This window comes from Mesoplodon densirostris, chromosome 7, assembly GCF_025265405.1.
Source record: "Mesoplodon densirostris isolate mMesDen1 chromosome 7, mMesDen1 primary haplotype, whole genome shotgun sequence".
NCBI classification, from domain to species: Eukaryota; Metazoa; Chordata; class Mammalia; order Artiodactyla; family Ziphiidae; genus Mesoplodon; species Mesoplodon densirostris.
Window position 1 is genome coordinate 56,585,598 of NC_082667.1, and position 22,744 is coordinate 56,608,341.

At 52.4% G+C, this 22,744-nt stretch overlaps 1 protein-coding gene across 1 annotated transcript in view; it reads left to right on the plus strand.

Annotated features, from left to right (window-relative positions):
• LOC132494165 (guanylate cyclase 2D-like) overlaps positions 1–22,744 on the plus strand; it is an 88,340-nt gene that overhangs the window by 35,410 nt on the left and 30,186 nt on the right. The window contains 15 exon segments of the mRNA XM_060105189.1: positions 3,718–3,955; positions 5,769–5,973; positions 7,729–7,968; positions 9,375–9,458; positions 9,535–9,616; positions 9,805–9,900; positions 10,154–10,250; positions 10,284–10,454; positions 11,986–12,066; positions 14,335–14,511; positions 14,751–14,907; positions 15,209–15,358; positions 19,242–19,256; positions 19,259–19,389; positions 22,162–22,329. Coding sequence (XP_059961172.1) covers positions 3,718–3,955; positions 5,769–5,973; positions 7,729–7,968; positions 9,375–9,458; positions 9,535–9,616; positions 9,805–9,900; positions 10,154–10,250; positions 10,284–10,454; positions 11,986–12,066; positions 14,335–14,511; positions 14,751–14,907; positions 15,209–15,358; positions 19,242–19,256; positions 19,259–19,389; positions 22,162–22,329 — 2,092 coding nt within the window.

The window sequence follows — 22,744 nt, forward strand, 5'->3', positions numbered from 1 at the left end:
ATATACTCAGCTTTGCTAGCACACCAAGGTAAAATGTGTTTCTTACTGCGACACTGGCAACAGTTTGAGAACCACTGAGACCAACTGCTGTGCTCTATCTTTGAGGGAATTGAGGCTGGTACCAGTGAGGAAGGCTGGGGTGGGCAGCCTCTGAGCTCATGTGGCCTGTAGTGAGTTAGAGCCGAGCGGAGGATGAGGCCTGGCCCAGGTGTGCCCGCCGCCCCTCAGGACGGGCGCCTCACTTCTCCAGTTTGCCAGCAGAGGAAATGGGGATAATGAGACCCACTTCACAGGGTCGAGTGTTTTGTACACGCTTCATTCAACCACGGTCACTGAGCTCTGCTCTGCGCCTGACGCTGGCTGAGCTCTGGGGACACAGAGAGGAACTGGTCGGGCTCCAGCAGGGAGGAACTTGAGGCTGGCGGGAGACAGATGTGGATACGGGGAACCCAGGAGCCCAGAGGCTGGGGGAGCTGATCTGCATGGGTGTGGGTGTGGGCAGGGCTTTGCCGAGGAGGCGACATCAGGGTGGAGCCTGAAAATGAGAAGTGATGGCAGATGGAAATGAGGGGAAGGCATTGCAGGCACAGGGGTCAGCTAGAGCAAAGGAATGGAGGTAGCATGTTAGCGGGGCTAGGAGAATGAACACTTCACTTCTGTGTGGCAGTGGGAGGGAAACTTCACCAGACGCCTGCTCCACCCCTCTTGCAGGGGGTTGAGTTCTGGCCATGGTGCTGGCTTTCAGAAGACAGAAAGCAGAGAGGCTAGGGGCACATTCTCTGGGATCAGATCACCAAGATCCCACTCCTGGCTGCATTTCCTACCAGCTGTGTGACCTCAGGTGAGTCACTTAACCTCTCTGTGCTATAGTTTCTTCGTCAATGACATGAGGTTAATGAAAGCCCCAATTCATGGGGTTGTGAAGATGAGATAGACTACAGTAACTCCCCTACATATGAATGAGTTCTATTCTGAGAGCGCGTTCATAAGTCCAATTTGTTCGTAAGTCCAATGAAGTTAGCCTAGATACCCAACTAACACAATCGGCCATGTAGTACTGCACTATAATAGATTTATAATACTTTTCACACAAATAATACATAAAAAACAAACACAAAAAATAAAGAAAATGTTTTTCATCTTACAGTACAGTGCCTTGAAAAGTACAGTTTACACTATAACAGCTGGCACACAGGGGCTGGCATCGAGTGAACAAGCAAGAAGAGTTACTGACTGGAGGAGGGAGAGGAGGTGGGAGTTGGTAGAGCTGAAGGATCCTCAGCAATAAGAGATGGAGGGCAAGCTGCAATGTCACTCATACCGGAGGTAGATGGAACGCATGTTTGCATCTTTGAAAGTTCGCAACTTGAAGGTTGGTATGTAGGGGACTTACTGTATTGCAGATAAAGGGCTTGGAACAGTGCCCTGCACACAGTGAGCACTGCTTTTTTTTTTTTTTTGCGGTATGCGGGCCTCTCACTGTTGCGGCCTCTCCAGTTGCGGAGCACAGGCTCAGCGGCCATGGCTCACAGGCCCAGCCACTCCGTGGCATGTGGGATCTTCCCGGACCGGGGCATGAACCCGTGTCCCCTGCATCGGCAGGCGGACTCTCAACCACTGCGCCACCAGGGAAGCCCTGAGCACTGCTTTTTTTTTTTTTTAGTTTCTGCTTTATAACAAAGTGAATCAGTCATACATATACATTTGTTCCCATATCCCTTCCCTCTTGCGTCTCCCTCCCTCCCACCCTCCCTATCCCACCCCTCCAGGTGGTCACAAAGCACGGAGCTGATCTCCCTGTGCTATGCGGCTGCTTCCCACTATCTATCTACCTTACGTTTGGTAGTGTATATATGTCCATGCCTCTCTCTTGCTTTGTCACAGCTTACCCTTCCTCCTCCCCATATCCTCAAGTCCATTCTCAAGTAGTTCTGTGTCTTTATTTCTGTTTTACCTCTAGGCTCTTCATGACATTTTGTTTTTAGATTCCATATATATGTGTTAGCATACGGTATTTGTCTTTCTCTTTCTGACTTACTTCACTCTGTATAACAGACTCTAGGTCTATCCACCTCATTACGAATAGCTCAATTTCGTTTCTTTTTATGGCTGAGTAATATTCCATTGTATATATGTGCCACATCTTCTTTATCCATTCATCCGATGATGGACACTTAGGTTGCTTTTAATCAATGTGGGCTTTTCTCTTTTAACCGCTCCCGTTGTGTGGGTGAGCTCCCCCTTGTGGCCAAATGGAGAACAGCGCCTCTGACTCTGAAAGAGAAAGGAGCATTTTGGCAGAAGCTGGAACAGAAGCCAGGCAGAGGAGATGGGACCAAGATAGCCCCGGTTCCGTTTCCACTCAGTCCTGATGCGTCTTTCTCTGAGGTCTCTCCTCACTATTTTGGGGGCAGGGAGGGGTGGCTCCCGCCCATGGCCCATATAGCTTGGCCCTCCCAGGGGTCAGCAGAGTCTGGGGCTCCTGGTTCTGGCTTCTACATGACCAGGAGTCCTCAGGCCCCCTATTCCTGGATAGGAATTCCTCCTCAGCAAGGCAACCCTTGGGCTTCCTTGATGGCTCCATATTCCTGGGTTTTCTGGAGAAAGGGATTGCAGTAGGAACCTGGGCCCCAGCGAAAACAAGTGATGACCCTTTTTTGACTGGGGTTGCAGCCCTGGTCAGGGACCCAAGATGCAGAGGACTTTTACCTTGGGCAGATGCGTGGGACCCTTACCTTGGGCAGGCTTCTCTTCTGTCCTGGGTGCCTGGGGATGAAATCAACTGCCTTATTATCATGGGCTGGTTTCTTTTACGAAGGCAAAGGGGAATGCATTCATGTCTGCTTAGACCTGGAGGATGCCACCCAGAGCCACAGTTGAGATTACAAGCCAATGATAAATGGATAAACAAAATGTTTGTACAGTGGAATATTGTGCCACCAAAAAAATGAATGGAGTACTAATACAGGCTTCTATATATGGATGAGCCTGGCAAACATGGCAAGTGAAAGTAGTCAGACATAAAAGGCTGCATATTGTACAATCCATTTATATGAAATGTCCAGAAGAGGCATATCCATAGAGACAGAAAGTAGATTGGTGGTTGACTGGGGTGAGGAGGAGAGAGAAATAGGGTGTGACATGTATTGGGTACAGGATTTCTTTTTGGGGTGATGAAAATGTTCTAGAATTAAATAGTGATGGTGGTTTCATAACCTTGTATATAAAACTACTGAGTTATACACTTTTTAAAAGGTGAATTTTATGATATATGAATTGTCTAAAATTTTTTTTAAATGTTAAAAAATAAAAAAATTACAAGCTGGGAGCCAGCCTGCCCGGTTCCGATGCTGGCTCTACCTCCCTGATGGCTATGTATCCTGGGGCAACTCCTTAACCTCTCTGTGCCTTGGTTTCCTCATCTGAAAGTAGAGCTAATGATGAGCATACTTTTTCGTACTGCTGTTAATTGAATGACTAAATGTTTGTTAAAGTACTTTAGGACAACACACAGCAAGCTGTCAATAAATATCAGCAATTGTCCGAGCCAGTGGTGCAGAGGGAGGGTGGAAGTTGGTCGGAATTATTCGGCAGGAAGCTTGGAAGGGACATATTAATACAAATGTATCCTCAGCTGAGGGGATTTTTTTTTTTCACCAGGTCAAACCCAGATTTGTCAGGGAGAGCAGATAAAGGGGAAATTCCTCCTTTCTCCAGACTGAGCCGGGCAGGGGCCTGGGGCCTGGCAGACGGGAGGCTGGCCTTCCTGCCCTACGACACGCTGCTCTTCGCCTTGCCCTACTGCAACCGCTCCTACCCGGCCCTGGGGGGCTGGCAGGCACCTGCAGGAGGCCTGCGGTGCGGTGCTGTCAGCCTGGAGTCCGACCTCAGACACAAGGACTTGGAAGCTGCCGCAGCCAGCAGAGAGGTGGCTGCCCACCTGGAGCCAGAGCAGGTAGGTCAGTGCAGACCTTCGCAGGGCCCGGGCCGCGGGTCCACGGACAGGTGTGCACACTCCCCACCCACTCTGGGCCTTCCTGGCCTCGGCCAGTTACCCCCCTTGGACAACCGTCCTGTCTCTGCTGTGGGTACATGACCTGTCCCTTGTTGGACAAAGTGTCTCTCTGCCCAGTCCCTGGGTGTACTGTCTGCCTGTCTCTTTCTATCTCTTATAGGTGTGTGTGTGTGTGTGTGTGTGTGTGTGTGTGTGCCTGTCTGTCCATCTCACTTCTTTCTCATGTCTCTCACTGTCTTGGCCACTTTGTCAATTCTCCTTCTCTTGTGTCTCTCCTGCCTCCATTTTTCTATCTCTGACTCAGTTCCTCTAATTCTCATCTCCAGCCCAGCTGCTCTTTCTCTTGAATACATTCTTCCTCTCCTTTCTCCACATCTCTCTAGCACATTGTGAAGATGAGAAAGAGAGAGCAATGGAAGTGTGGGAGAGCAGGAAGGTTTTCTGAAGTCACTGCTGTGGATCTGAAGAGTGTGGGTGGCCGAGATGTGGCTGGCAGCTCAGTTTTGGCGTATAGGACTCAGCTGCCTGAGGCTCTCCTGGGATGTCTGCTTCTTGGTGATAAGAAGACCATAGTGTCTGGACGTGGTGACAGGGATGTGGATGACGATGGAGGGTCATTCAATCAGTCATTCATCTGACAAATGTGGGTTGAGTCCCTCTCGTGTGGCACCGTTCGAGGCATCAGGGACGTGGTGACGGGTAAGGCAGACTTGGCCTTCAAGAAGCTTCCATTCTGTTAGGGCAAGACAGACAATAACCAAGCAACCCAATAACCAAATTCAAATAGTGATTGTGTCGCCAAGAAAATAAAACAGGATAAAGTGACAGAGAGTGGCTGGGATGGAGTAGTGGGCAACAAGAGGCAGGATAGGCAGAGAATGGGGGAGGTGGCACTTGAACTGAGCTCTGAATGATAAGGAGGCGGCCAGGCGAAGATCTGCATGAAGAGCAACCAAGCAGGGGAAAGAGCAAGTGCAAAGGCCCAGAGGCAGAGTGAGCATCAATGGCCAGAGGAACAGGAGGAAAGAGAGTGTGGAATGGCAGGACTATCGTGAGTGATGGGGAAAGGGATCTGAGATGAGCTTGGGGCCTGATCCTGTGAGGCTTTGTAAGCCAGGTAGGGAGTCTGATCTTACAAATGAAGTGGAAAACCATCAGCGAGGGTTAAGTAAGAAAAGATTTATGTTTTTTGAAAACATGGTTTGGTTGCTTTTGGGGGAATGGTCTGAAGAGGACCAGATGAAGCAATAAGGCCCTTAGGAGGCTCCTGTGGGGTTCAGGTGAGCAGTGAGGGGGGCTGGGACCCAAGTGACAGTAGTAGATGTGGTGAAAAGTCAGTGAGATTGGGAACAAATTCTGGTATAAAACCAAAAAGATTTGATGATGAACTGGAAGAGAGAAATAGAGAAGGTGGGAATCAAGCCTAGGCTTGAGAAACTGGGCAGGTGGTAGTTCCATTTCTTAAAATCTGGCAGGAGTGGAGTTTGGTGCAGTAGAATCAGGAGTTCAGTTCTGGGGATATTAGGTAAGTCTGAGATGTCTGTGAGTGGTGGTGGCCGCCATGGTGGTGGAGATGGTGAGGCTTCTGAGTGGGGACTGAAGTAATGATGGGACTAAAGAAAGCACTGTATAGGGGAATGGGGAAAGGGGATGATAATTCAAACAGTTGCTGCTGACAGGAGGGCCAGGACCCAGAAATGTCTGGGGGCCTATGCCATGGGGTTATGGGGTTGAGAGACCTTCTCTTCCACAGGTGTCCCCACTCTTTGGAACCATCTATGACGCTGTTGTCCTGCTGGCCCATGCCCTGAACAGCTCTGAGAGCCATGGGGCAGGATTCTCAGGGACCCACTTCGGGGACCACACAGGGTCTCTGGATGTGGCTGGCTTTAGCCAGAGGATCCAGATCGATAAGAAGGGCAGGAGGCTGGCTCAGTATGTCATTTTGGACACAGATGGTCAGGGAAGCCAGCTGGTCCCCACTCACATCCTGGACACAGGCACATGGCAAGTGCAGCCCCTGGGCAGGGCCATACATTTTCCAGGAGGAGCCCCTTGGGTACGTGACTCCAGCTGCTGGTTTGACCCTAATACTCTCTGCATGAGAGAGTATCCATCCATCCATCCACCCATCCATCCATCTGTGTATCTGTCCATCCATCCATCATTCATTCATTAAGTCTCTCCATGTGGACAGTCCTGTGAAGAGCAAGAGCAAGGAAGAGACTTGCCCCGCCGTTGAGAAGACTGACCCAGAGGTTGTGAAGCTCCAGGGAAGACTAGCAAGGCCTCGCCTCAGCCTAGCAGAGCTAAAGCATTTACAGAGCACGTTCCCATCTCTCAGCTCTCCTAAACTGCACCGCAGCCTCGTGACAAGGACACTGTCCTCTGTGGGCCCCAGTGGACAGCTGAAGCTCAGAAAGGTTAGGTGACTTGCCCAGGGTCACACAGGGAGCCCTCAAGTCTTCGACTCCAAGTGCAGGATTCCCTTTACCTCATGACCACTGGGGAGTGTGAGCTGTGAGGCCCACATGTTCTCATCTCTGACATTCATCTACCTGGATTTCCATCCCTGCTGGAATTGCACTGACATACAAGCACATAGGTAGATAGAGATGAGCACACATCTACATGTATACACAAGTGCACCCACACTTCCTAGTGCACACCTAGTTACAGTTACCACTGTCAGTGGGTAGATTCAGGTCTGGCCAGGCTCGCTTATGTCCCTGCCCACCCCAGACCTTCAGCAGCCACCCGACCCCGTGACCTCAGTGCTGCTGCTCTGTTACCTCCATCTCCCAATGCTGCTTCGCTTCTGCTTTCCCCAAACACACGCCACCCTTTCTGGCCTCCCTGTGCATGTGCGTTTTCCTTTTCCTCGAGTGCTCCCACTTTGCCTGGCTAAATCCTTCCTTTCCTTTCAGACCAACTCTGCAGTCGGGGCTGGGAGCCCACCTCGGTGCTCCCCATAGCCTCTGGGTGCACGACTTCACAGGGTGTGTGTCCTGTGCTGGGGAGGACCAGTGCCACCTGTCCCCAGACTAACGGGAGCTCATAAGAAGAAGCCTTCACCCAACGGTTCCTTTGCCTCTCTTTTCTTCCACAAATATTGACTGAGGACTTCCTAGGCACCAGGCACTGTGCTCAGCCCTAGGGAAGGAGGAATGAATCATCCCTGCACTGGCGTAGAGCGCTTGCCCTCACCCCTGACCCCTCAGTACACTGTGAGCTCCATCACAGTGCTGGCAGTGACTGTCACTCTCATCCGCCATTGCATCTTCAGTTCTCGGCACTGAGCTCAGCGCACAGTGGATGTTCCAGAAACGTTTGCTGATGGATTTGTTGAATGAATGAATGAATACCTGTCAGAGGGTAAAGTCTGCGAGCCAGGGCTGATAGAGGAGGTGTTTGTAGAGATCTCTGCGCTCCAGCAGCCCCTGGCTGCCTCCATCACGGCTTTACCACATTGTGTGGTATTATCTCTGCTGTTCCTGCCTCTGCCACCAGACAGAATCCCCCGGAGAGGGGAGCCTGGGGCTGGTCTTCGAGAGTATTAGCTCCATGAGGGTTGGGACGATGTTTTATTCAGGTTCCCGCCACCCCTCAGCGGCCTCTTTTACTTGGATGCCTAATTGGCATCTCCAACTTGACTTTGAAATTGAACTCCCGAGCTGCCACCCGGCCTCCTCCCATCGTCTTCCCCACTGAAGGTAATGGCAACCCCATCCTCCCCGAGGCTCAGGCACCCTCAGCTCCTCACACCCCACACCCAGCCTGTCAACAGCACCCTGGGGCTCCGTCTTTAGAATTCGCCCAGAAGCAGAGCCCTGCTCACCACTCCCCTGTCTCCTCCCTGGTCCAGGCCCCCGTCGTCGTCTCGCTAGGTTACTGCAGCGGCCTCCCCACAGGCCTCCCTGCTTCTGCTCTTGTCCTGGACCTCACCGTGGCAGGTTGGAGGATCCTTGGAAAACAGAGTCGGCTCTGGCTCTCCTCTGCTCAGAGCCTGCAGATGCTTCCCTTGCCCGGAGTCCAGCCAGAGCCCTCTCTGCCCTCAGCTCCCTGCCCTCCGTCTTCCTCACATGCGGTTCTGCCCTCCCGTTGAATACACCAGGCACACTGCTGCTTCAGAACCTTTGTGCTTGCGGCTCCCTAGACCTGGACTGCTTTCCTGTCTATGCTTCTTCCCTCACCTCCTCCAGATCGCAAGTCAAGCTTCCTTTCTAGGAGCCTGGGTGAGGGGCAGCGTGGGCGGTGGTTGGGAGCCCAGATGCCTGAGCGAGGCTGCTTGGGTTTGAACCTAGGCTCTGCCACTCACAGATAGTTGCCTATCTCTCTGCTTTCTCTTCCACAAAATCATGGTCATGACTGTACCTACTTCTAGAGGTCGTCGTGCAGAATAACTGAATTGAAATACGTGACATCCTTAGCATAGGTGTTTAGTGCAATACAGTGTGCAATAGTATAGTGACTACTACAAGCTATTCAGTGCTATTATTATTATCTGGACTTAACTCAAATTGGGGGAGATTCATCCACGGGCAGACAGAGTGCTTATCCTTCAGCAAAAGACAGGAAGGGAGGGAGGCAAAGCAGGAAGAAGGTATGCCTCCCCCCAACTTCTGTGGCAGTGGAGGTCAATGTCCTCTCTCCAGAATAGGGCCTGGCATTTCACCACCTTGCCAGCCCTGGCTGAAGCTGGGGTTGCCCAAGCAAAGTAGCCCTCTCCACCTTGCCCAGCGGTCCTGAGCGGCCTTTTCACACCCAATCCTGGTATGAGGGCTGGAGAGGTTTAGATTCAGTGTAAGGAGGGTCCTTCTAACAGTCAAAGTGAATGGCACTGAAATTGGCTGCCAGAAGAGGTAGTGAGTGGCCCATCGTGGGGAGTGTGCAAGAAGTAGGATAATCATTGACAGGGATCCACAGTATTTATTCAGCATCTTGCCTGTCCAGTCCCTGTGTAAGGTGCCTAGGGACACCGAGATGAATAAGAAACAGGCTCTGCTGTCCAGCTGCTCTCAGTCTAGTGCGAAGAGCCTGACATGCTGGCAGACAAGGGCCAGAGTGTGGTCAGGACAGTCATGGGGTCTGAGCAGGGTCTGTGGGACCCCTGGAAGCCAGGAGCCTGAGGTGAGAACCCTAACAGCAGTGCTGGGAATCAACATCTGTGCGTGATGACGAGTCCACAGGTAGGACTTTCCCGGTCTGGGGCCATCCTGAGCCTTGCCCTGGGGAGGGCGCTGGGCAGGGGTTTGTGTCCTCACATCCCAGAGGAGGACCCAGGAGCTGGGTGAAGGGGCTGAGCTCCACGTGCAGTTGTTACTGTTGAGACTCATGTCCAACCCCCCTTTCCCCACAGGTAAGCAGCCGCCAGGCGGTCTCCTCGCTCTGGCCCTGACCTATGTCTTGGTGCTGGCCGGCAGGCCCTCACTTGCCTCATCAGGTGAGATCCTGTGCATCTGAGCCTCGCTCTGTCCCTCTGTGCCCCCCACCCCACAGGGCCTCTCCTCTGTACACAGCCGTGGCATCTGCAGGGAGCTTTCCCATCCTCTGTCCCAGACCTCAGGACCTCCCCACCCTCCTGTCCATCCTAGAGCTTCAGTCAGGGCCCTATCAAGGCCGGCAGGGACCTCCTGGGAGGTCCTTTGAGACTTGGGGAAGAAGCCTGGGGCCTCAGACGAGACTCCATCCTTCCTGAGCTTCAGGCTACACATCTGTACAGTGAGGGCTTGGTCAGGATGACCCCCAGGTCTCTTCAGCTCTGAAAACAATTCTTCCTGGGTTTGAAGTCCTCTGTGCTCCCTGAGCCTCAGCCACATCCAGGAGGGGGCAGTCTTCTGCCCCCAGCTCTCACCCGGGCTCTGGCTGCCCCATGAGATCCCCAGGTGAGTTGGAAACACCAAGGTTAGGGACCCGAAGGCACATCAGGCCTAGGGTCCTGCCCTGAGCTGGGCCGAAGGGCTCCTAGGGGACAGTGCTCAGTGGTGCCCTTCAGCCCAGCTGGGACTGATGGGGAGACAGGAAGGGAAACAGGGAGAGGACGGGGGAGGGCCCTGGGTCAGAGGCAGATCCGAGGAGCTGGATGGGGGGAGTGATATTTGCACCATCCTCTCTGTCCTGCACTTTTCTCATCTCCAGATTGAGCATCCAGCAGCTGCAGCTCGTGCGGGGTCCCTACTGGATCCTGCTGACAGCTCAGGAGCTCACCTTCATCCACCGACCCCCGAGCAGATGGGTGGGTGGGGCAGGCACCCGGCTGGGTGGGCAGCGGCCGACAGAGCCGGTCTAGGCTCTTGACCATGCCCTCTGGAGGCTGCACGAGGACAGTGCAAGTGAATCAAGAAGTGTCGCAGACGGCGGGAGCCTGAGGTCAGTGGCCCAGGGGTCAGCAAGGAGCCTGCCAGCCCCCCAGGAGCCCACCAATGTGGCTCTGTACCAGGTGAGGACCTCTGCTACCCCCCTGCTCAGGTCTCAAGAACTGTCATCAGTTTGGGAGAGCCCAAGGGAATCCACGGAGCCTCAGGCCTCTGTATGCCCCACTCCTGCTATAGCATGGGAAACTGAGGCGAGGAGAGGGACAGCGACTTTCCTGGGTCCCACAGCAAGTCGGTGGTGGGGTTTGAAGTGGGAAGCAGGACTCCCAGCTCCTAGTCACACGTGTTTTGTGACCTGACCTTGGGAAACAACCAGTCCCTGGCCACTTGGGCCTGGGCACTGCCTGCATGGGTCTACCTCAGGGCTTCTCTCAGCAATGGGCCAACCTAGGTCACCCTCCCGCTTGCTTTGGCAAGGGACAGTGAGATCCTGGGTCCCTGAGGCCCTGAGTGTGGGGCAGCACCCAGCCCAGGATAGCCTCTGGACAGAGCCTGGACCACCAGCTGACAGGGAAGCTGGAAGGTCAGAGGTGAGACCAGCAAGATTTTAAAGTTGCTGAGGACACTGTGATTTCTCAGGGGCTGGGTTCTCAAATTCAACAACTGACTGATGCTCTGACCCTCCTATTCTGTGCCCCACCGGTGGATGAACCGGGCTAATTATTTCTAGGGGAAGCAACATGAGGCCCTTTCTCCTTCTTTTCCACCTTCTCCCTTGGGGAATCCCATCATTTTTCTCTTCTGCTGAAAGGAGGCTTTAATGATGTACAAAGCATGTTTTGTCTGCTCCTCTGAATGAGCTGCAGGCGAGGCTGAGGCAGAAATCCATCAGTGACGGGGTGGGGTGGGGGGCGGGTGGAGAGAAGGCTAAGGTTACAGAAAGCGCTGGGTGAGGACAAAGCCCCTGCCCGAGGCCCCCGCCTCTCTCACCCTCCCCTCTCTCCTCCCCTAGGGTTCCTGGGTCACAGAGACCCCCTCACTTCGCTGGGTTTGGGATCTCATAGGTGCCCGAGGCCTGCAGAGTAAAGCCGACCTCGGCGCTGGGAGCTCACACACTTTCTATCCACTATCTCATTAGCTCTCTCAATGTGGGTGTGGGTGTCATCCTCGCTTTACAGAATTGGGACATGAAGTTCAGAAAACTGAAGTCCCTTGTCTGATGTCGCAGAGCTAGAAAGTGGTGGAGTGGGGACTAGAAATGAGGTCTGTCAACCAAAGGAGACAAAGTCTGACTAGTTTCTGCTGGCCAGGCTCTTCCTGGCTGGAAGCACACAGAAAGAGCACGTTTATGGGGAAGAAGCTGAGGCTGAGAGAGGCTGAGGGTTTGCCCGAGTTGGGGACCAGCAGCGGGTGAACTCTTGTGGTCTTTTCTCTTTTTTTGCGGTACGCGGGCCTCTCGCTGCTGTGGCCTCTCCCGTTGCGGAGCACAGGCTCCAGACGCGCAGGCTCAGCGGCCATGGCTCACGGGCCCAGCTGCTCCACGGCACGTGGGATCTTCCCGGACCGGGACACGAACCCGTGTCCCCTGAATTGGCAGGCGGACTCTCAACCACTGCGCCACCAGGGAAGCCCTTGTTGTTGTCTTTTCTTAAACAGGGAGAGTGGGTGTGGCTGAAGAAGTTTGAAGCTGGCACAGCCCCTGAGCTGCGGCCAAGCTGCCTCGTCTTCCTGAGAAAGGTAGAGCTGCAGAGGGCGTGGAGGGTGGGCTGCGGACGGGATGCTGTCAGGAGACCCTTACCGCTCTGGGTTGGTCTCTACTCAATGCAGAAGCTTCTAGCCTCAAAAAAGGAAGTGCTTCCTATCATCATGATCACTGTCCCATTGTCATCACAGATATACACCATCACTGTCACCATCACACACCAGCATCCCCACCCCAATATGATCACCCCCATGACTACCAGGGGCACACTCCTCTTCATCACTATCATCACATGGTACAATCAGCACCATTGAAGGACCTCAACTGTATCCTCCATCCCTCTACACATCCATTCATTTGTCCACTATTTTTTGAGCACCGCCTATGCTCTGGGCTTTGGGGACACAGCAGTGGAGAAAAGAGACAGGATTACTTTCTTCAGGGAGCTTCCAGTCACCTATTGTCACTACTCACATAAGCCCCTTCACCCCCGAGATGGTCACCATCCTGAGAAGCACTGTGGGATGGAGGAGAGAGCATAAGGTTTGAGTCAGGAAGATCTGAGATGGAATCCTGCCTCCATAGGACACTTAGCTTTCCTGTAAAAATGGAGCTAATGAAATCCACCCCAGGGGAATTATGAGGATTGGAGAGAATAGATGAAATAACCTAGAACTGTCTCTGGCAAGTAGCGTGCCTTTGGAAAATTGTGGATTTTATTATTATTTCCAACATCACCACCATCTGGAATCAGCTTCGGAGAGATTCAGTGTCTGCAGGTTAGGTTAGGCATTTCCCAGTGGGAATCTTGCAATCAATATGTGTAGATGTTTCTTAAAAGGAAAGGTTCTATCTGTGGGCAAATGAGTTTGGAAGTTTCTTGGCTTAGACACAGGACTTCTCAGAACCTTTACTATGCTGTTCTGGTTATCTATGACTGTGTAACAACTTATCCCAAAATGTAGTGGCTTTAAACATCAACCATTTTATAATATCTTACAATTTTGTGGGTAGGAAATTTGAGCAGGGCTCAGCCAAGCAGTTCTTCTGTTCCACTTGACCTGTATTGGAGGTCACTCAGTGGTTTTTCGGCTTGTAAATGGGCTGTCAGTGCTTGGCTCTCGGGTCAAATCAAGTCTACTGCCTGTTTTTGTAGAAAAAATTTCGATTGGAACACAGCCATGCTCATTCGTTGATGTAACTCTCTATGGCTGCTTTCACACTGCAATGGCAGAAGTATTTGTGACAGAGATTGCAAGGCCTACAGAGCCGAAAATATTTACCATCTGGACTTTAACAGGAAAGTTTGCTGACCCCCTGTCTAGAAGGCCTCAGATGTCTTCACTTGCATGCTTGGGGCCTTGGCTGGGCAGTTGGAAGAGAGTACTCATCAGGACATGCCTGATAGGTACATGCCTGACATGCACTCTGGGTAGTCTCAGGGCCTCTCCCCGTGGTCTCACCAGTGTGGTGACTCAGGGTAGAGGGACTTCTTATGAGCATTCAGGCTCCAACAGAGAGGGCTCCAACAAACAGGAAATGGAAGCTGTCAGTCTCCTAAGACCTGGACCCATAACACACAAGATCACTTCCACCATGTTCTATTGGTCACAGTGTCACAGAGCCTGCTCAGATTCAAGGGGAGGGGTCAGAGGCCCAGGCTCTTGACAGCAGGAGTGTCAAAGGATTTGAGGCCATTCTTACCCCACCGCGTGTGCTAATAAGCGCGCAAATCTCTAAGGAGGGGGAAGAGTATTCAGGTTTCCTCCACTTGGTTGACCCCTGAACTGTTTCTGTGAGGAAGGCCATGCCAGACAATGGTTTCATCTTTCCTGCTTGGGCAAATGCTAGCCTTGCTGGCTGGATTCGAGCTCTCTGACCTGCTGGACTGCTTTCTGCTTGTGCCTGATCTCTTCTGCTCTTCTTCTCATCAGTCTCTGAGTCTTGGGGAGAGAATTTACACAGTGTCTAGGTCCATGATGTCACTTAGGTTGAGAATAGGCCTAGATCCCTATTCTGTGGAGCTGGCTACAGCCTATTCATTTATTCATCCATGATGCTTCCATGCACTCATTTTGCTGGCTCATTCATTCATCCATCCACCCATTCATCATTCATCCATCCATCATCCATCCACTCATCCTTTATCCATCCATCCGTCCATCCATCTACCCATCACATCCATCCAACATTTCTGATGCGTCTCTGTGTTCAGCTGTGTGCTGGGTGCTAAGTACTGGGGGTCAGATGTCCACAATTTGAGAGTCCCCTGGGGGCTGCTAAGGTGACCATGACCCTGGCAGATGCGGGAGCTGTGGCATGAGAACATTGCCACCTTCCTGGGCTTCTTTGTGGCCCCTGGGGTCAGTGCTCTTGTGTTGGAGCACTGTGCCCGGGGCAGCCTGGAGGACCTGCTGCGGAATGAGGCTCTGTGGCTGGACTGGACTTTCAAGCCCTCCCTGGTGCTGGATATGATCCATGTGAGAACCCTTCTCAAACCTGGAGCTGTGGAGGCAATGGGGAGGGAAGGGAGACAAGAGATGCTCAGATTTCCTAGGCCTGGGCTCTTTCCACTTTGTCTAACTGAGAAAAATCTGACAGTGTGGCAAAGGGGGAGGGGGAGGCAGGAAGGTTTCCTGGGGTCCGTGGGAATTCTGAGAGAACCAGGGGTCCTTTTCATTCACCACAGGCCTAAGGGACCCCCATTATTCCACTCCAGGGGGTGTGGTATCTGCACCATCGGCATTTCCCTCATGGCTGCCTCAAGTCCCGAAACCGTGTGGTGGCTGGATGCTTTGTGCTGAAGGTCACTGACCATGGTTATGCAGAGCTCTTGGATGCTCAGCGGGCTCCCCGCCCCTGGCCAGCCCTGGAAGGTCAGCTCAGGGGTGGGCAGGAGGCTGCCAGTAGGTTCTGAGGCCTCTGTTTAAACTGGGTGCTTGTGAGGCAAGGGGAGTGGGGAGATGTCCGGTGCTCCGGTACTTCCTGTGGTGTGACCTTGAGTTGATGGTTTTTCCTCTCTGAGCCTCGGGGCCCTTACCTGTGAATGGGGGAGGACAGAAACACCTCCCTCCTCCGGGGCTGTAGGGACAGGACGATGACACCACATGTGTGAAGTGCCGCCCAGCTTGGGTGGTCAGTGGGTGACGGCTGTGTGGCCTCATCCTGTGATTGCAGAGCTGCTGTGGACAGCTCCGGAGCTGCTGTGGGGGCCCGGGGAACCTGGGCGGGGCACCCTCAAAGGAGACACCTTCAGTATCGGCATCATCCTGCAGGAGGTGCTGACTTGAGGCCCGCACTATGGTTCCCCAGGGCTCTCAGCGGAAGGTACAGCGTCCTCCTCCTCCTTCCTTGGCCTGTCTCTGGCAGAGACCCCATGTAGTTGAGGAGCTCTGTGAGCATCAGGAAATTGGGGCCTGGAAATAACCACACAGACACACATGCCTGGTTTGACAGCAAGAATTGGGTTTCTTTGACTTAAACCAGGCAGCCTTCAGCAACTCTGCCAAAATGGCAGCTGACCAGCTCCAGGGCTAAAGACGTTGGTTTCTGGGTATAAGCCCAACCCCTTCCTTCCTCTCCCAATGTCATTGCCGTGTCCGGAGGTGCTCATGCCCTTACCACCGGGCTGCCCAGCACAGACTTTGAGTCTATGTAGACCTCAGTACTCCCCCTGGACCACTTACTTACTACATGACCTTACACAAATCACTTACCCTCTCTGAGCCTCAGTTTTCCCATCTTTATAGTGGGGATCAGATTTAAAAATGTGTCAGACATCCGGTCCATGCCTGACGTCACCAGTCTGTTCAGTATTTGGGGGCTTGGTCCTCTGCCTGAGTGGGGCTCCTTGAAGAGCACTTTTGTCCCCCTGCTTTTTTTTTTTTTTTTTTTTTTTTTTTTCTTTTTGCGGTATGTGGGCCTCTCACTGTTGTGGCCTCTCCCGTTGCGGAGCACAGGCTCCGGATGCGCAGGCCCAGCGGCCATGGCTCACGGGCCCAGCCGCTCCGCGGCATATGGGATCCTCCCAGATCGGGGCACGAACCCGTATCCCCTGCATCGGCAGGCGGACTCTTAACCACTGCGCCACCAGGGAGGCCCCTGTCCCCCTGCTTTTGGGTGTAATCACTCACACCTTCCTCATCATCACCTGGTCTTAGGCATTTTCTCTTCTGACCCAGTGCCAGGGCCCAACTTCAGAAATATTTCCTCCCCTTCTGTGTTATCTGTCAGGGCTCCCTGGACTCTAGGCTGCTCTTCTAATTGTCCCCCTGCTGCCTCTGTCCAGTTCCAGGGACCTGTCTCACAGATACCCTGCATCTCGGCCTGCAGTACAGGCAGGGATGGAGCAGAACCCACCACCCCTCCCACCCCAGATGGATAATCTTTAACTCACGAGGAGGCCTGGCCTCGCTTCTTTTCTGCACAAAGCATTGCTCCATGAATAATGAGCATTCCAGGCCCCAGATTTATGGGGTGGAAGAGTGGGAAGGGAAGGGGCTTGGTCGTGCCATTTGTTCAACTCTCCTCAACTGCTCCGCCGCCCCCGGAAACATCTGCCTGCTGAGAGAGAGGGGACCAGCCGGAGGGGTCTGTCAGCCATGCCACCGTGCAGGGCCCTTCAGACTAGGGCTTCTCATGCTTTAGGGACGAGGTCTGGAACCCCAGGGTCACCCCTGGATTGGGCTGTCAGTCCTGGACCTGCTACTCCCTGGCTGCAGTTTTCCTGGTCTCAGGCAGTAAAATGTCAAGAGCCTAGTCTTTGGGGGACACGGATTTGAGACCAGCTCCACACCAGTTCACCTTGTGACTCTGAATAAATCTCTTTCAGGCTCTGAGCCTCAGTTTTCTCATCTGTAAAATGGGGACCATGATGCCTGCCTCCCAGAGTATTTGTGAGGATTCAGTGAAATGCCTTAGACAAAGTGCCTGGCATACTGGGTGGTTTTAGGGGTGTGCTAGTGGGGAATCCCATGTTCTCTCCTGACTCTCCCAGTTGGAAGCAGACCTCCTTACTCTTAGAAATAGCATCTTTTTAAGATCCTGTGGTGGCTGGGGGGGGATACTTGTGGTTTCCAAAGCACTTTCATATGCATTATGACATTGGACAACCCTGTGAGGTGGGCTAGTGCACTCTTTTCAGAGATGAATGAAGTGAGACTCAGAGAGGGTAAGGGACTCCCTAGCGGGAAGTCATGGGTCTAGGATTTGGGTGAGCTCAGTGCTCTCGCCCTAAAATCTCCTGGAGTCATCCACGGAGCAACTTCTCCACGGAGCTGGATGTGCAGCCTACCCTGTCAGCAGTCAGCAGGGCTGGTCCATCACAGTGATGCATTGGGTGTGGACAGCAGGCTCGGCATGGGGAGGGAACCCGAGACCCGGCCTGGACTGGGCCAGGGGTTCCCAACATGCTTGCCTGTGAGGACTCCACTTTAATGACAAAAAAGTTTGGAGCTTCACATGCTACTATTTGACTTTTAATATCCGCTGACTGAGGAAATGCCCAAAGACAAAAATCTGCTCTGAAATCAGCAACACTTCGAAATGGATCTGTATTTTACTCATCACAACACCATCCAAATACTTTTGAAAAAGAGCTGGACATGTGTGTGTGTGTGATCTATTATTGGTTCCATCTGCACACACTCCTTTGCAAGCACATACAGCTTCCCAGACCCTTTACTCAGAGGCCCTCAGGGTCTGACGCCTGCAGACCGGCAACCTCTGGGCAGAGAAAATTGTGCAGGCTGGGAGGCGATCAGGCTTAGTTCCGGCATCTGTTTGTTACTTACCCTGTGGCTGTGGGTGACCTAGTTCACCACCCCGGAACCTCAGTTTCCCTGTCTGTAAAATGGGACAGTGAATCATGGGCTGCCCCCAACAAGGAGGTCAGCCAAGGGAAATCCAGAAAGAAACTTCTCCTCACTGGTTCCAAGGGACCCACCTCCTCATTGTCTCTGAGGAGGATCACAGCCCTCCTCAGAGGTTAACCTGCTATACCTCTAACAGCCCTGTGCGGTCTGTACTATTATTATGCCTTTTTTTTTTTTTTTTTGCAGTACACGGGCCTCTCACTGTTGTGGCCTCTCCCGTTGTGGAGCACAGGCTCCGGACACGCAGGCTCAGCGGCCATGGCTCACGGGCCCAGTTGCTCCACGGCATGTGGGATCTTCCCGGACCAGGGCACGAACCCCTGTCCCCTGCATCGGCAGGCGGACGCTCAACCACCACTGCGCCACCAGGGAAGCCCCTATTATGCCCTTTTGATAGGTGAGGAAACTGAAACTCAGAGAGGTGGCATAACGTGTACAGAATATAAGTGGATAATCTCGAAGTCCCCTCCTGTGCCGCTGAGAGCCTGAGCTTGGTACCCAGCCTCACCTCCTCCCGGTGCTCCTGTGAATCTCTCAGCTCCCCCAGGCCCCACTACAGCTTCCCGAGGTGGGGTTATTTCCATTGGTTGTTAGGTGGGGAAGCCAAGGCACAGAGCGATGGCAAGTGGCAGAGACGGAGCTGGATCGTTGATCTATCTGATCTGGACTTAGTCTGTGGTCTTCATCATGTGGAGCGGGGACAGGAAGATCCACAGCAGGGGTGGTCCTGGGAGAATAGTCATCATAATGGGGATAATGATAAGCAGAGAGTCTTCACACTTGTGGAGAGTTGGTACCAGACAGCCTCCAGGTGTCAGGGCTGGCAGAAAGAGCTGCACTGCACAGGTCTCGAGCACATTCGTGGTCATTGCTGGCAACAGAGCAGTAACAAGTTGTGCAGGGTTCAGGGGTTGGAGTGAACCTAGTACCCCGAGATCTAGCATCTGTCATCTCCTCCCTCAGCACCCCTCTTAAGAAGGCAGTTTATTAAGCTCATTTCACAGCTGGGGAGACCGAGGCTCAGAGAGATTGCTGTCTTGTTCACCATCTCATAGAGAGGTGGTGGCAGATCCAGAATTCAAACCCTGTTCGCCTGTCTCCCAGGCAGAGACCCCTTCCCCAGCCACACTCTGGGGCAGACCCAGGAAAACAGCGATCCTGGTCCACTGGCCAGCACATCCCGGGACACAGATCAGGGGGCTGAGGAATACACTCGGGGCCTGATGTCTGCACCCCACAGGCCCACCCTGCCCTCCGTCTCAGGATCCCAGGCCCACCCCTTCCCACCAGCCCTCCTGGGGACCTCAGCCCCACTGCCTGGCCCGTGCTTGTTGCAGAAATCATCAGGAAGGTGGTTCTTCCCCTCCCCTGTGCCGCCCACCGGTGTCTCCTCACCGCGGGCCACCTGAGTGCATCCAGCTGATGGAGCAGTGCTGGGAGGAGGCTCCGGAGGACAGACCCAACCTGGACCAGATCTATACCCAGGTCAGTGTCCCCAGAGGAGCTGGCTGCTCACAAGAAACGGCTGATCGGTTCACCTCACTTTCCCCAGTGGGGGCCCCGCACTCTCCCCGGGGCCTGGGACCACTGTGCAGAAAGGGAGCAATGGGCCAGCATCGTCATCGCTGAGGGTGAGGCCTGAGATCCACCATCTGAGGAAAGCTTCCTCAGAACTCTGGGTTCAGGGACATTTGCCTTCCTGAGCACCAAGACCCGTGCTAAGTGCTGTGTTTACTTCATTTAACCCTAATGATAGCTCTCCGAGGAAGCGTTGCTGTTATCTGGGCTCTACAAGAGAGAAATCCAGGCACAGTGAGGTGAGGGGACTTGCCAAAGGTAAGTGAGGGAGTGAAAGGTGGGGCTGGAACCCAAACCCAGGTTTGTCTCTGCAGTGCTGATGCTGGGGACCCAACCCTGTGCTGGGCCTCCTGGCACCAGAGCAGAGGGGCCATTTGTGGCCGTGTAGGCAGTGCTGGTTCCCCGCATCAGGGAATGGAAGATGTGAGGGGGACTGGGGCCCCCCAGGCCTGCCTTGGGGACTGCATTGGGAGGGGGAGGCAAGCCCGTACGAGTTTGCAGGGCGGTGGTGGAGTGTGTGGGCCTGACTGAGCAGGCTAATGGCTCCCACAGAGCAACCCATCAAGCCTGAGGTGACATCTCTGTGCCTCCCGTTCCTGCCCTGCACTCCCCAGCCACAGGGGAACGTTGCCAAGGACAGGTTCAGTGAGCAAAAGGGGCTTCCAGACAGGTGATGAGGGAGAGAGAGGCAGGAAGACAGGAGAAGCACACAGGTGTCCTATGGGAAATCTGGACCTCAGAGTGAATGAGCTCTCAGTGGCCACTGTGAGGGTGGGTTGCAGAGCTAGGACGAGCAACCAGTTCTTAAAACACCAGCCTAGAATCTTTCCAGGGGTCAGAGATTGCCATAGCTAGCGAGGTGGGGGAGCAAGCTCTTGCCCTGAGTGAGGGGTGAGCCTGCCTAAGGCTCAGTGGCAGAGAAGGCAGAGACAGGCACATGATATACTTCACATGCAGAAGGTGAGAATTACATCACATTGTGGGGAGGCTAAGGGTCAGAAGGCCTGCATTCAGATCTATGCTGCCACTTACCTACTACTTGATCTCGGCCAAATTGATTGCACTGTTGAGCCTCAGATCTCCTTAGGTGATGCCTAGAAAGACTAACTCTGGTCTAACTTGACATGTTGGTGTGACCATCAAGTGAAATAACCAAGCCAAAAAAAGAAAAAAAGTAATTTTCTGAGAAGAGAATGAGGATAGAGAGCACTGACCTTGAAGTCGAAAGACTTGGGCTGTGTTCATATAACATTGTTCTGGGAGTACCAGCCAATGCAATTAAGCAAGAAAATGAACGTTGTAAAGGAAGAAGAAAGTGATTGTTATTTGTAGATCCTATGATTTTGTTCCTGGGCAATGCAAGGGAAACAATGGAAAACACATTCCAAATGATAAAATAATTCAGAGGGGTGGCTGGTGATGACATTAATATATAATAGACCTCAGTTTGAAACTCTGTTCCACCATTATGTTGTCCTTGGCAAGTTATATTTCTTTGTTTTTTAATTTATAAAATAGGGGCCTTCCTTTCAGAGATGACCTTACAGTCAGCTTCTTGTCCATATTGCTGTCTCAAGGTCAGCAGCTGTCACACTCATGACAACTGACCTCTAAAGCTTATGCCTCTGCTTTTGATGAGCAATACAAAATAGGTGCTCTTCAGGGGCTGCTGCTACTCCCTACCTTACAGACATTTGCCTGAGAGAAGCAGTATCAATGAAGGTTGGTTGCATACACATCTATACACACACAAAGGTCGAGATGCTGGATTTAGACGGGAATGAACCCCTCCACTTTGATCATCATTAATTTGCTTCTCCTACTGACTGCACTTTGGGAAGGTGCAAACCGCACTGGGGAAGGTTCTAGGGAGTCTCCCTAGGAAACTGGGTGCCATATTTCCTATAAGGTTGTTGTTGAAGGTGCAATTTATAACAACATGTGAATGTCCTCTTATGAAGACCTAAGAGAGGTACTTCTCTCTGCTCAGCACCGGCAGTAGTTGTGTTCCTTTTGAGCAACTAGTTTAATACTCTGTTGTCTCATGGACTCCATAGATTATGTAATCTCTATTTCCCTCTTTGCTTTGTTGCTAGGAAGCTCATATGCAAAATTGTGACCAAATTCTAGCATGCATTTTGCATATAGACCTCACTCCTGGATTAACCTTTTTTTTTTTTAACCTTTACTCTCCTTTGGTCCCAGCGCCCTTACATATTTATTATTTTATTTTGTAAACAATTTTTTGAAAATGGAGAGAAATAAAGAGGTAGAAATAGATTATATACGTAAATAATCTACATACATTGCTTTTATCTATTTACCCATCTCTTCATCCATCCATCCACTTATCTTTGAGAACAAAGAATGCCTATTCCACAGTATTTTCGTGAGAACCAATGTGTTTGTTAATGGTGATGCAATGCTGGGCAAACTTTCCTTTGCAAATTTTCTCCCTGCCTGTTCACCTCATAGAGAACCAACCCATTTTTCCTCCCAGCCATCTGTGCTTTCGCTTGTCAGAGTTGCCATCCCTTGTCTATTACATATCTGCTCCCCACCATCTGGCTCTTCCAGGCAGGGACTATGTGTGGTTCATTCCTGTGGCCCAGATTCTCAACCTGAGGGCCGAGTGTGCTGACCTTCGTGGACAAATTGGGAGTTTCATTCCATTTTCAGTTCAAAAGCATCAACCAAGGCAAGAAGACCAGTGTTGCTGACTCTATGCTGTGGATGCTGGAGAAGTATTCCCAGAACCTGGAGGACATGATCCAGGAGTGCACTGAGGAGCTGGGTTTGGAGAGACAGAAGATGGAAAGGTTGCTCTCTCAGATGCTCCTGCCGTGAGTGGACTTGGTTGTGCCTCTAGCCTCAGTGGCTCTGAGCATGGGACCTAGGACATAGTAGGTGTTCAGTAAATCTTGGTTCCATTAATTCATTCAATTCATTCATTGTTTATTTATCCAACATATTTTAATAGAATGCTTACATGTATTAGGCACTGTTGGGGGCACATGAGTGTTGAATTTCTACTGCCTCTTTCCCTAGGGAACAAGGACAAGGCACAGGGTCCCCCATCTGGCCTCAGAGGAAATAATGTCCAGAGAGGGGCAGGTATTTGCTGGAGGGGAGCCAGCACACCAACAGAGCTATCCCAGGTCCCCTGACACTCAACCCAGGATTTTCCCCCAAATATCCCTCTCTCACTTCCAACTGTGGAAAGATGGTCCTCCCACCTTGTGACTCTGGCCCTTCTCATCCC